At 37.0% G+C, this 13793-nt stretch overlaps 1 protein-coding gene across 1 annotated transcript; it reads left to right on the top strand.

Annotated features, from left to right (window-relative positions):
- Positions 1-10641: 10641 nt before the first annotated feature.
- Positions 10642-11631, top strand: LOC149260075 (bidirectional sugar transporter SWEET3b-like). Its single transcript, XM_089456488.1, has 4 exons — positions 10642-10797; positions 11012-11134; positions 11284-11382; positions 11557-11631. The coding sequence occupies exons 1-4, from the start codon at positions 10642-10644 to the stop codon at positions 11629-11631; spliced, it is 453 nt and encodes a 150-aa protein (XP_089312614.1).
- Positions 11632-13793: the final 2162 nt, after the last annotated feature.

Genomic DNA, 13793 nt, shown 5'->3' with positions numbered 1-13793 from the left:
GGCAGTGAAGCTAGTGGTTGTATGGGTGGGGGTGGTATTTGCGGAATTCTTCGCCTTATCAAATGGATCACACTTCGTGGCGAGACCTTTGCGAGCTCTTCATTGTACCCTCATGGAGGTGAAATCAAGTGGCTATTTTATGGTCCCTTAGTTCCTTCGTTCCTGTAAGCTTTTCCACTTTGAATAGCCCTAAACATTAAGGTAACTACATAACCCTCTTTTTGCACAATAACATTTTAATCCAAGTATTGAGAGACTTTACGTACTTACCTCGCGGTCCTTTGAGAAAGCGTCACTCTGCCTCGCTGTAGCTGATTGAGGTGTCGACTGCGAACTCAATAATGAATCCTTCTATAATCTGATCGAGCCAATGATCAACGATGCTCGCGATCTTATCCTTTGATGCTTCCAATCTTCACACTAACTTTGGGTCCACACAACAGGACCATCAAGTTTCCACCTTCCCTGGCTATCTGCTAGCTTTGCAATCCACTCGTATAACTCAGTAGGGAAGGATGCGAAGAATATTTCATGGATCTCTGTGTATAGGTTGTAGTCCAACAACTCTTCTTTTGATAGTCACTGATTCCTATTCTCCTACACTTTGAACTCGTGAATTCTTTTGTCCAACCAATCTTTAATTTCTTTCTTAGTTGGATTCCAATGATACAACATCAGACATCTTTATGCATATTCTGGTCCCGGCAATGAAACCATTTGTTGGCTTGAGGGGGCCTGACCCAGGTTCAGAGTTATTTAGCCAAAAAAATCCCTACACTGTTGGCCCTTTTGGCATCAACCCATGGAGCGCGGTCTGAAGTCTCACCCGAAGCAGTATGGGGGGATGCTGGAACCAAGTTTCTACACCCTTGAGATGTTTGAGGTGTCGACTTAGTTCAACTATGCCTACCTTCGTGCAGGTCACTTTGTGCTATGTTCTAACCTTCAATACCTTCACAATCTATTATAATAATCTTTCGCACAGCCCTAACTAGGGGTTGATATGCTTTTTGCCTGCCACCTATACTAATTCCCTGAATTACACCCATAGGATATAGAAGATTCCACAACTGTCAAGTTACGTGAAAACATGGTAGAGGAGGATGATATATCACCCACAAGGAGTCCTAGGGCCAGTGGTAAACTATCTATAGAGGAGAATGAGTTTGATTAGCTTCTCCATTTACAACTAGAGAGTCCTAGGGCACCCATGCCTTCTAGTGTACGTACCCCTCTAGAGGCTTAGGGATAAAGATCACTGAGATAGAGAGTAGTTAACATTCTCGCTCCTTCACCAACACTGCCTAACCCCAAAGACAACCATTCTAGGTTTCCTTAGGGTTACCAAGCACTTATTAGTTAAACAAATGTAGAGGCAGGCATTACGTTAAGGGCTAGGACCTTATTGTGATGACCTATAGTTACTTTTACATGTCAGAGGCCATGCACATGGAGAGGCTTACAATTGTGTGCAAGTATATTACAAATATTTTTTCCTCTTGGGAACTCACCTAGCATATATTCTTGACATATTTTGGAGAGATGGGACTTATACTAGAGGATGTACACCATCTCAAAGAGCTCCCCATTTAGCGTAGAGAGATTGACATAAAAAAGACCAAGACCACTTATAGGGAGATCGGATGATTATACCAGAACATGATGGGAAGTAGATAGATGCAATTGGAGGATGCTTAGAGGAGCAAGAGTGGTCTACTTTTATTTTACTATGTAAATGAGCCAGTCCTATACTTAGAGTTCTTGCTACAATTGTTTGCATATGCATTGGTTTACACTAGAGGAATATGATGGATTTTACTATTTTGAAACAAATTCATTAGTAGCCATGTATATATGCAATGGAATAGTTATTTCTTTACATGTTATATCAAGGGCTAGATATGTATGAAAAGTATGGGAAAATTCATTATCACATTCTAGTGGGAGTGCTTTGCCTAGTGGAAGCAATCTAGAGACCCTAACGTTCATGGGTATCTTATTTTATAGTAATATGACAATGTACTACAAGAGGTGGTGATTGGCCCCATATTGAGAATTATCACTATAAGGACATCATATGGAAAGGTGTTTATCAAACTTTGGGGGGAGTGCCGAAATTGATTAGTAGCTTGAGTTATCCATACTATCTATGGTAGAGATTAGGTAGATAAGCTACTACATCTATAGCTAAATTTCCATTATAGTAGGGTGTTAGGCCTTCCACAATCTCTAATCCTAGAGATCATATAGAATTTCATCTATACTACTTGGTATGTCCAATATTAGGTGGGTAGTTGTATATACAATATGTTTATATTATACTATGAAAACTTACTAGTTACTAAAATGTTAAGTAAGAGAGTACCATATTATAGAGGTGCTCAAAGGTCTCCAAAAATAATAAATGAAGAAAGCTTTAATATGTTAAATATAGCAGACCATGATTAGAGAAATCTATTATGACTTTAAGAGTCAAACATATACATGGAGTTAGGACATTCCAGTGGCCAAATTTATGGGTATATATATATTAGCTAAAACAATTGTAGTATTTAGATATATAATGTTGAAGCTTACAATTAGCTATTTGTAAATATATCTTAAAATAACATCCATTGGTTAGTTGTATATACAATATGTTTATATTATCTAGAAACTTAAGTTATAAAATGTTAAGATAAGATACCACATTATATGTCAAAGCAAAAATAACATGGAAATTTATATGAAATATCAAATCATATCATTTGGAAGAGTACAAACATATATGAGTTTAGAATTCCATTCCATAGAGAACTAAAATAACATGTGAATCATGTGCAAGTTAATGTGTAGATGACCTATTATATTTAGCTAACATGGAGGTCACATTTCAAATTTATGAAAGTGATATATTGGTTTAGAATGCCATGCCATAAAACTACTACCCATGAACCTTGATGGGGTTAAAATTCTAAATGTGGCTGAACAATTAGGAGGTGTTACATCTGTTACAGGTGTTATCTATAGTTAAAAGTTGTGGCAGGTCATCATTGTGGAGAGAACGTATGTTACCAGTTGGGTTTTCAAATTTAAATAAACAATTATGTGGAAAGGTTGGTTGTGGTACAAGGTTGGTACGATTGAAGGAGAGGTCCACTCCTTGTCCTCCAGGTATTACAAGTTGGTGAGACTTTTGTTTGCTCTTGGTTTCTTAGAGTGGTATGCTATTGTTTATTAGGAGTTTTTTCATTCTTTACATTTTTATGGGGTAGAATGGCAACAATAGGGAGTAAACCAAGAGTTCTCGCAAAATGAAAAGTAATACGTCAAATTGTCCAGAGTTTATCATAAGTAACTTTGAAAGCTTCTTTTGGGCTAGGATGAGAAGTTTCCTCTTTCTCAAGAGAATGAGTTGGAGTGGAAATGGGAACATTATTGCCTTACACAAATTTTTTCTTATTAAGATGTCGTGAGCTATCAACCATAAAATGATGGTTTCTCTCCTTCTAGTGCGAGAATGTTGATGGTGCTGGAAGCCACCAACATGCAAAGGGGTCTCCCTGACATGATGTCCCAATTAGACTTTGCACCATTCAACATAGGAGTCCTTCTAGTAGTAAGGCCCAATTGCCATATTTCTTAGAGATTTGTCTTGGCTACAGTGGTTAGCACAAGAGAGTAATGTACGTTTACTTTTGAATACACAAGTGAGTATGCCTTATGGAATGTGTAGTTCTACAATGTATCAAGGTTCTTTCACTGGACAGAAATGAAAGTGAGCCTTTAAGAGAAGAGTAATCGTACTAATCTAATAAAGGAACATGACCATATATGTGAAAGAATCGTTAATCAATTAGCAAAGTATTTCACATAGAAGTAATGATCATTAAAACAAGTACAACATACATCCAATAAGATAAGCACAAAAGCTAACAAAATAGTTCAATTTCTTTAGTACAGGTGAAAACATCATATATTGCAAACAATCAAAGAATAGTCTTACAACATTTATGAAATATGCATGAAATTGTGGTGGCTCAATGAGCTTCACATATTAGGTGAAAGTTCCAATATACATCAGTACAATGAACACCACTACATCTAATAGTGGAGCGTTAGAGCTACGAGTTTCTCTCTAAAAGAACTATCTTCCTCTCTAATGCCTGTTTGGAGAAGCCAAGGTGAAAACCCATTTCTTGAGCTATGAGGGTGTATATATAACAAATGAGGTGAATCTTCACCTTCCCTATGACTCATATAACTCCTATCATGACTCTTGACTTCCATATCACCTTTTGAATTATACATGACTTTTCTCATTCTATAGGTGACCCTTGGACATCCACTTTACCTTAAAATATCTCATATTATTGAAAATTATCTAATTAAATCCATATATTTTGTGGCACATAATGGCTCATATGACTCCTCGAAGTGACACTTTGACAAGACATGAATTGACACTAATGACATTGACTTGTTGATGATGTGGAAAATATGAAGCCATTCTTCTCTTATTGCTATGTTTGTGTCTTATTGAAATACGTTGCATGGTGTTTCTCTTTCTCCTTCAATAGGCTTGAAATTAGTGAGTCTTTTATTATCTTAATCTTCCAGGTTCCGCCACAATCTAGTTTCCCTTCTTATTTTTTGTTTAATGATCATCATGTCTTCATAGCTCCCCAAGTGTCTTCTAGTGTAGTGTCCTTCTCCTCCTCCTCAGTCATCACCTTGTCATGTGAAGATGTAGTACCTACAACCAGAAATCACTCACGATAAGGCACACCCTCGCAAAAATTCCTAGTCTAACATACTTCATGAAAATAATTGATTGAACTAGAACGAGGTATTGTACTAGGAATAAGGCTTAGGGATTGCATAGTGCGTAGATCTAGATGCCAAGAGTTTTTGAGGCTTGTGATTGTGCAATTTGCAACATTCAAGTCCTGGGAAAGAAAACTGCATTGTTGAGGGTCACAGTGAGGCAGGCTTGCCCATTGTGACTGCAAAATATGAAATTTAGGAGAGAGATAGATATAGGATTACATAGTTGCATAGCTCAAGGAGCCAGGGAGGTAGAATATAAATGGGGATTGTAAAATTCGCAGAAGGAGACTAAAAGGGAGACATAATTGAGCAGTTCTAGGGTCAAGAGGGCAAGAATGAACACTGGGGTTATGAAATGTGCAATCCTTAGAGGTAGGAATTGCGCATTGCACAGTTCCAAAAAGTAAGGGTGCATGCTTGAGGCTTTCCACTATGTAATTTGTAGTTGAGGGAAGAGTGAGCTCAGGTTAGTCGAGCATGAAAATTTCTTGAATTTGACTAAGTGTGGGATCAACAAGGAAAAGATGAAACCAAGGTAGGACTTGAACATGATCACACACTTAAAACCCTCGACAATATAACATAGAACACTTAGCATTCAAAACAACATGAAATTCTTAATGCAACAATAGAACAACACTTTCCTCGAAGTGTGACACTTAGGATACACTTTGCGATGACAGCGAAGACACTAGTATCAATGTGCACAAAAATTTGGCAGTGAGTCAATTCCATGCCTCTATGATATATAGGACCCATTCATACCAACGTTTCCTCTTGAAATAGAGCATAGTATTTCTTCTGAAATGTGTGGCATTTCACATGCCACAAGAAGACACTTAGGTTTTCTTTCGAAAGGGACTAGAAAACATAGAGCATTCACATCAGATGATCCTTACCACTAGAAACAAAAACTTGAAAAGTTAGAGTAGGCTTTGAAATTTGGATGTAGGCAAAAATTTTGGAGGGTGTCATCGTAGCGACAACAGGTGCCTCCAAAGGAAATCCTAGACATGCATTATATAAAAGAATTTTCCATGACTGAGAAGGTCCAACCCTAGTGTTGTAAACTAGAAAGTATGGAATTACAAGTAATAATGTGGTGGAGTTTCTCAATTTGGAGAGAGGTCTAGGTCTAGTGATCAATGAAGGGACTCTCAATTATAGATTGATGGAGATTCCTAGCTGGTTATCTCAACTGCCAGGAAAGTAATCAATGGGACCCCTATAGAGAAATTATCCAAGAGTTGGAAACTAGAATACATTACCTATGATATTCAAAATATGCTTCAATCCATCCCCTATGCCATTGTCTCACACTCTCGTTGAACTAGAAACAAAGTGCCTATCTTCTTGGCTAATTTGAGATGCTAGGATCAAAAAATCAAGTTAGAAGTGGCATGGTATGACAAGTAATTGCCCCACTACAAGGAACAACTCCAAATCATCTTAGATGTAGATAAAATATCCCTAAACGGGGTGTTGGAAGTCAAGACATTAGAGGCCCGGGGGGGGATCTTGCCAACCCCACCTTCCATCATATTTAAAGGAGGAGGGGCAGTCGGGTGGCATGACCACCCTAGTCGATGCAACACACATGACCAAAAAATTTAGCAGAGTTCATCCTTAGGAAAAACATAAATCTATTTGATTTCTTTGGGATGAGAAACCTTGTCTCTAGATTCCCTGTTGTTCCTAGACCTCACCTCTATCATAGGTGGGATAATTCCTTTGGGAGAATTTTGAAGAGAAAACAAAGGGTTGTGGCATGTTTTGTGGGTTATCCTCTCACTTGGGTGATAAAAATTTTCTAAGGACATGGATTGAAATGAAATGGTTTTTCTAGTGACTTTGATTTTAGGATTAAGGCTCTTCAACCTACACATTGGTCACTGTATAATTAAAAGGGGGAAAGTCAAAGATATTTAGTGGATGCAACTCTTGGGGCATTGATGACAACAAAGGATATTATCACTATAGGAGCAATAGGTGCAAACACACTACTAATTGTCACAACTACACAAGGTTTGGTGTGGAAGATCAATTGAGAATTGATAATTATTTGTACTTCCAACTCCTTTGGTTTTGTTGATTCCTTCTTTGGTTATGAGTTTATTTGGTGGGAGTTAACCTGCAATTTTCCAAGTTCAATGGAGGTGGGTTGTGGATTGAATGTTTTTGATCCCTAATGGTTGTTGGACCTTATCATGATCATTTTATCTTCTCTCCCTTATCAATATTTTATTTTTGATAGTTTCCACAAACCTATGTGACATTCTGGGGTTCCTGGGCTTTTCTCCTATTTGGTCTCTTGTTTTCCAATCCCAGTGGTTTTTGCATACTGTGGCTGAGAACTCTATGTTGTCCATTGTTTTTCCAAGGAAGTATGCTTTGACAACAAATGCACTATAACCAATGGTGTGGGGCATGGTCCTTATGGAAATCAACATGCTCAAGACCAAGCCTAAGATGCCACAACTATTTTCCACTCTAATACTCCTCATCAAATTCAATAGGAAATCTGCTAGTTTGAAGCCTTGACCACTAGTGACCAACAAACGTATTATGATTCAGAAGTTCAAGTTGATGTAGACAGTTAGGTTCTTGACCGTAGACACATTAGGGGAAGATGGAGCCAATACTTAACTCCATTACCTTCATCAGTAGATGAAGAGATTCTTGAGCAGGGTTCTAAAGGAGAAACATGAGGTTGCAATGATATATTTTCTCTTTGAATGAAATCAAGTGAGTGCATTGTTAGCAAAGGTTCTCTCTTGTTATATTAGATGTTCAACTTTCTAACCTTAAAATCTCTCTACAATCTAAATTAAAACCCCCTCTACTAGTTAGAATAAGTGCTCACGACCCAAACCTAGTTACTTCATCCGGCTCTTCATGCCATGCTTCACCATTTGGCAATTAGTTTTTTACATTATGTAGAAGCTTCTCACCCTTAATTGTTGTTTTATATTATTTGAACTGTTATGAATGGTCAATAGATTTAGTTTCCCATGAAGCATATTAAGACTAAACATTATGTTAATTAACAATAATATTTTTATTAACGTATGAAATAATTTAAAAATATTGTATAATATATCTATATCTATATATATATATATATATATATATATATATATATATATAATTGGGTATAAATATATACTTTTACATTGTACCAGCCAGCCTGCTATGCACACATATATAGTGAAATGAAATTTTCTCCATATAGTTACTATTGGCTCTAAATTAATACACCCTTAACCCTGAAAAGTGATAATTGCTAACGTGATCATTTAAAAGAGAGCCAACACCAAATGAATGAAATGGAGTGACTTTATATAAAATGAAACAAATTATCTTATGATTTCATTATTGTTAATGTGAAAAACAAAACTTTGTTGCCAAGAGTTCTTCAGTAATCTTGCATGTCTTTGTCATTGGAAAACCTTACATAATCGTTCTCCAGATAAATCTCCCTAACATACCCCATGAGTTTTTCAATCATTTTGTATATCATTTTTGTTGTAAAATTCTACATGAATTCTCTCCGACAAACACCATGATTCTTCAACGATTTCCGATGTCTTTTCAATAGGAAAATCCTATATGATCGTTCCCTAGATAATTCTCACTGAGATACACCATGAGTTCTTCAATCATTTTATATCTTTTCGATTGGAAAATCCTACATGATCGTTCTCAAGATAGTTCTCCTTGACATACACCATGAATCTTTAGTCATTTACATGAACGTTCTGCAGATAATTCTCCATGACATACACCATGATTAGTTCTTCAGTTATCACTGTGAAAAACAAAACTCAAAGTGTGAATTATTTCTGAAATTCACAGTCTTAATTAAAAAATCAAACCTAATCTATCATGACCGCTTGATGATACTAGCGCTCATATTACAAAATATGAGGTAAAACCAAAGCATTGTACGTAACCGGTAACAAATGCAATTCGACATTTGCAATTGAAAATCAGTTGAAAATGCAAATTGAAAAATCAAGCTTATAATACAATGGGATTTTCTGCATATAGTTACTATTGGCTCTTGACTACATTAAGACAACGTAAGTGATTATTTTAAACGTGATAATTTAAAAAAGAGTTCTTCAATAATTTGTATGTCTTTCCCATTGAAAATTCCCACATGATCGTTCTCCAAGTAATTCACCCTAACATACACTATGAGTTTTATGTCATTTACTTTTTTTTTGTCTTTTCCATTGAAAATTCTTACATGATCGTTCTCCAGATAATTCTCCTCGAGATACATCATGTTAATTAAAGTGCAAGAAAACTCAAGCCGGGTATAGAAAGAAACAAAATATCTCATGATTCTATTTTTTTGTTAATGTGAAAAAAAAAACTCGAAGTGTGAATTCTCAATGACATTCACTGTGTTAATTAAAAAATCAAACTGAATCTATCATGACCACTGATGATACAAGTGCTCATATTATAAGATAAATGGCAAAACCAGAGCAATACACGTAACGGATAATAATAGCAAAAGAAAAAGAAAATGGATATGAAATGACTTACAAGACACAGTGAAAATGGAGGAAAGATGAAATGAAAGTGACAGACAAACAATGGATAATCGTCAACATATATGGGGTATACAAGAATAACAATTGCATATTCTATTCTGGCCGAGTGGGAGTAGGAGGCCATATTAAATCATTTTTTTTTTCACTTAGAGGAAAGCCGGTGAAGATCGAAACAAATGGAATGCACTTTCAACGGTAGGGATGAAATGGGTTTGTACTATGAGAGCCAACCAATAGCTTTAGAATTGATTCCATATCTAGGTCAAAATTTTGAAGTTAGATCAGGTCAAAATTCTAAAGGTAGGTGAGGGGTGGGGTATAAGTATGGCAAATGAATAAGTCACCTTCTCGCTTAGAGAAATTTCTTTCTTTTTCGCGTCCTTGTTGGGAAATCAATTTCATATTTCCTTAACAAATAAATGATGAACTACGTTTGGGCGTTGGCGTTTTAGGTCTGTGAAAATTACCATTTTGTTGAGTATAAGCTTTGTGTCAGTCTATTATAAATAGATATAGGAGGAATATATGACTTAATTTTAGCATCTTAGTCGGTCTCATTGGGCTGTCAACTGATTTATCTGACATATAACGTTAGAGGAAGTTCCTTTGATTTGCTCATGAATGGTGGATCAATGTAAGTATAAGATGTTTCCACCTCATATATCAAGAAACTGAAGTTTAAGGAAAAATTCAGCATGAATATAATTTATAACATAAAAACCTTGAGTGGGTCAAGAAACTCAAGAAACCCAACGCTAAGTTTAAGGAAAAATTCAGCATGAATATAATTTATAACATAAAAACACTGAGTGGATCAAGAAACCCAATGCTAAGGAAGATTTCGCTGTTAAATATAGCGCATAACGTAAAAGTTTTGTTTTGTAATCTTCGGCAACAATACTACGTTCAAGAGGGTTTTGGAAAACAGGAGCACAGAGAGTTTGTCAGGCTTCCCTTATGTAGCAGCCCTCTTCTACTGTCTTATGTACACATGATATGGATCACCGCTAATCAACAATGGATGGCATAATGTGGTTGTCATGGTTGTCAATGCCATCGGTATTCTGCTAGAGCTCTACCTCGTTTGCATCTTTCTCACTTTCGCTACACCAAAAATCAAAGTATTATGTCATCATATTTCCTTTGTGAATAGTATTATTTTTGAAATTCTCTACTTTGAATTAATGGCTTGTTTTCAATAGAATATGATTTTAGGCATTCGGCAGTGGAAACTATATGTATATATATATTCTGTTTGCAGAGAAATATGGAGATGGTGGTTGTTAATTTATTTCTGCTGTTTGGCACTATTGCCATATCTTCTTTGTGCGTTGTACATGATCGCAAGAACAACAAGGTCCTTATAGGAATTTCAGGAATGGTGGCCACTGTTCTTCTTGACATTTCTCCTATATCTGTAATTGTAAGTTGCTTTATTGTTTTAGTTTTTTGAAATTAAAAAAATTCCAGGTTAAATGGTTAATTTCACTTCTTTGATCATATTCTTGAAATTTGGAATCGGAATAAATTCAAATCAGATCTTAGATTAATAATATTGGTGTTGTGATGTTAATAAATTAATGATATTTATGTTGATGATGTTTATCATTAATATTTACATACACTGTTTGATTCAGGGATTGGTAATTCAGAACAGGAGCATGGAATTCATGCCCAACTTCTATTTCTCGTTGTTCGCATTCCTCTCAAGTGTGCTGTGGATTGTGTATGGTGTTATCAACAGAGATATTGCCATCATGGTAATATAATTGTAATAATAAATGGATCTTATAGCTTCTTGCAAGAATTATAGTGTCAATATTATATATGACCCATAGCTATCGATAAACACAGTTAAAAGCCCAAGACGTATTAAATTCTTTATCTTCACGTTCTTCATATTTTGCAGGCACCGAACTTTCTTGGAGTGGCATTGGGGTTTTATCAGGTGGTTCTATATTGCGTTTATAGTCCAAAAAATGTTCGAAATAATCATGAGTTAAAGGAGGTAATTAGTTGTTGTTGAGTCAATTATGAGGGTTAGTATATATTGGTCTCTAATGAAATTTTTTTGGGTGAGTTGATATCATAATTTGTGCCTTTGTTTCTCTATCCATATTATCATGGTATCAAAGCCGCATGGCACCTACTTGCTCCATTTAGTCTAGGCGTTTCTGGACAGCCTCGTGGAAGTCGAGAGGATACACAACCACTGTTTGCTGAGTGTTGGGCTATGGTTTTGAGTGCCATCGTTTGAAGTCATCCTACCAAGCTTGACTCTGTGTTAGTGCCCCAGTGGAGAGGTGTAAGATTTTTGAGATACACAGATCTAGATCTGCAAAACAATAAACAAGCTTGCGAGAGAAGGAAGGAAGCGAGCAAGAATTGAGAAAAGAATGAATTGATTCTACAATATTAGTTTTAGAATAAATACATAAAAGCAACTAAGTTAAGCTTCGTTGTACATGCAATAACTAAAGCTAACTAAAGCTAAGTGTGATTTATCTTATGTTAATGTGTACATGTGCCACATGCAAGCAATAAGTTAACTGGAGCTAATCTAGGTGCATGTACACCAACACAGCTAGTCTAAGTGCATTTACACCAACACCCCCCTTAAGCATAACTTAGGTGAGTGTGATGCAAAATGAATGAGTCTCGGCAACACGGCCATTTTAGGTACCCATATACAATGCATAAAAAAGGAGGGAAGAGGGAAAACCCAGTGGGAACAAAACCCCCCCTCAAAATATAATGCAAAAGTAGAGTAAAGACAACTGCTAGGTAGTCGTGTCCTTCACCCCGAGACGATCTCGCAGGAATCGAAACTTCTGCTCAGTGAAAGTCTTGGTGAAGATGTCAGCAATCTGCTCGGAACTAGGACAGTACTGAAGATCGATGATCCCATCATGAATGAGTTCTCTAATGAAGTGCATGTGGATCTTGATGTGTTTGGTACACTGCCGCTGCACTGGATCTCTGCAAAACTTTAGCATACTTTGATTATCGCACCAGATGACAGTTGGATGATGGACACTAATCCCAAGCTCAGATAAAAAATGTTGTAGCCAAATTGCCTGAATAGTGGCATTGACTACTCCTCTATACTCAGCCTCTGCTGATGATAAAGCAATGGCAGCCTGCTTCTTACTTGACCAACAAATTGGGCCGGATCCCAAAGTAAGTACATAACCGGAAGTAGACTTGCGATCAATGGTGTCGCCAGCCCAGTCTGAATCTGTGAACCTGATGAGATTCAAAGAACAATTGGCTGCATAATGAATCCCATAGGTGATTGTCCCCTGGACATATCGAAGGATGCGCTTTGTAGCATTCCAGTGTAACTCATGTGGCTCCTGCATGTATCTGGAAACTGCTCCGACAGCATAGGAGAGATCAGGACGGGAGTGAGTGAGATAAAGAAGACTTCCCACAAGCTGGCGATACAATGTGCAATCAACCAATGGTGTGTCTTTGCCATTCTCAAGCTTTATCCCTGATAAGAAAGGTGTGGCTGCTGGCTTGCAGTCACTCATGTGAAATCGTGCCAAAATATCTCTGGCATATTTTGGTTGAGAAATGCTAATGCCAGAATCACGCTGATGGATCTCTAGTCCAAGGAAGAAATTTAGCAAGCCCATGTCTGTCATAGAAAACTGCTTATGCAATGCAGTTTTGATGTTAGTAATGACAGAAGCTGAACTACCCGTTATCAAAAGATCATCTACGTAGAGTACTATGATCAACAAGGAGTCAATTTTCTTCAGAAAATAAACATTGGAATCAGATTTGCAGCGTACAAAATTTTGAGATGACAAATAAGAATCCATCTTTGCATACCATGCTCTAGGTGCCTGCTTGAGGCCATAGAGAGACTTCTTTAGTTTGCATACCAGAGATGAATTCTGCATGTATCCCGGTCGCTGCTCCATGTAGATTTCCTCCTCGATATCACCATGAAGAAAGGCATTCTTCACATCCATATGATGCACCTCCCATCCTCTTGCTGCTGCAATGGAGAGAGCTAGCCGAATGGAATCCATTTTTGCCACTGGAGCAAAAGTCTCATCATAGTCAACACCATGTACTTGCTGAAAACCTTTTGCTACCAATCATGCCTTATATCGACTAACTTGGCCATTTGATTCTTTCTTGGTCTGGTAAACCCACTTGCATCTCACAAGTTTGCGATTTGAAGGTAGCGGAACCAAATCCCAAGTCTGGTTCTCAATGAGAGAGTTATATTCCTCATCCATGGTGGCTTCCCATTCAGGATGCCCATTTTCTTCTGCATAAGTTTGTGCATCAGATCCATGCATCATATAGGCATGCATGAGCATGGATGGCTCCATAGCTAAGAGTGCTTGCGGATCTTCCTCAAACAGAGGGATAGAGGCTGGATCATCAAGGATATCACTC

Source organism: Pinus tabuliformis, chromosome 6 (genome assembly GCF_031772625.1).
Source record: "Pinus tabuliformis cultivar Carrire ecotype Pingquan chromosome 6, CPIR1, whole genome shotgun sequence".
Lineage (NCBI taxonomy): Eukaryota > Viridiplantae > Streptophyta > Pinopsida > Pinales > Pinaceae > Pinus > Pinus tabuliformis.
This window is presented reverse-complemented; position numbering and strand designations above follow the sequence as displayed.

What these genes read in the sequence shown, in the direction of transcription:
- LOC149260075 (XM_089456488.1), top strand. Translation starts at nt 10,642, where the DNA reads ATGGAGATGGTGGTTGTTAATTTATTTCTGCTGTTTGGCACTATTGCC. An exon ending in TTTCTCCTATATCTGTAATT is followed by an intron (nt 10,798 to 11,011) that starts GTAAGTTGCTTT and finishes TGTTTGATTCAG; the next exon opens with GGATTGGTAATTCAGAACAG. An exon ending in ATAATCATGAGTTAAAGGAG is followed by an intron (nt 11,383 to 11,556) that starts GTAATTAGTTGT and finishes GTTTCTGGACAG; the next exon opens with CCTCGTGGAAGTCGAGAGGA.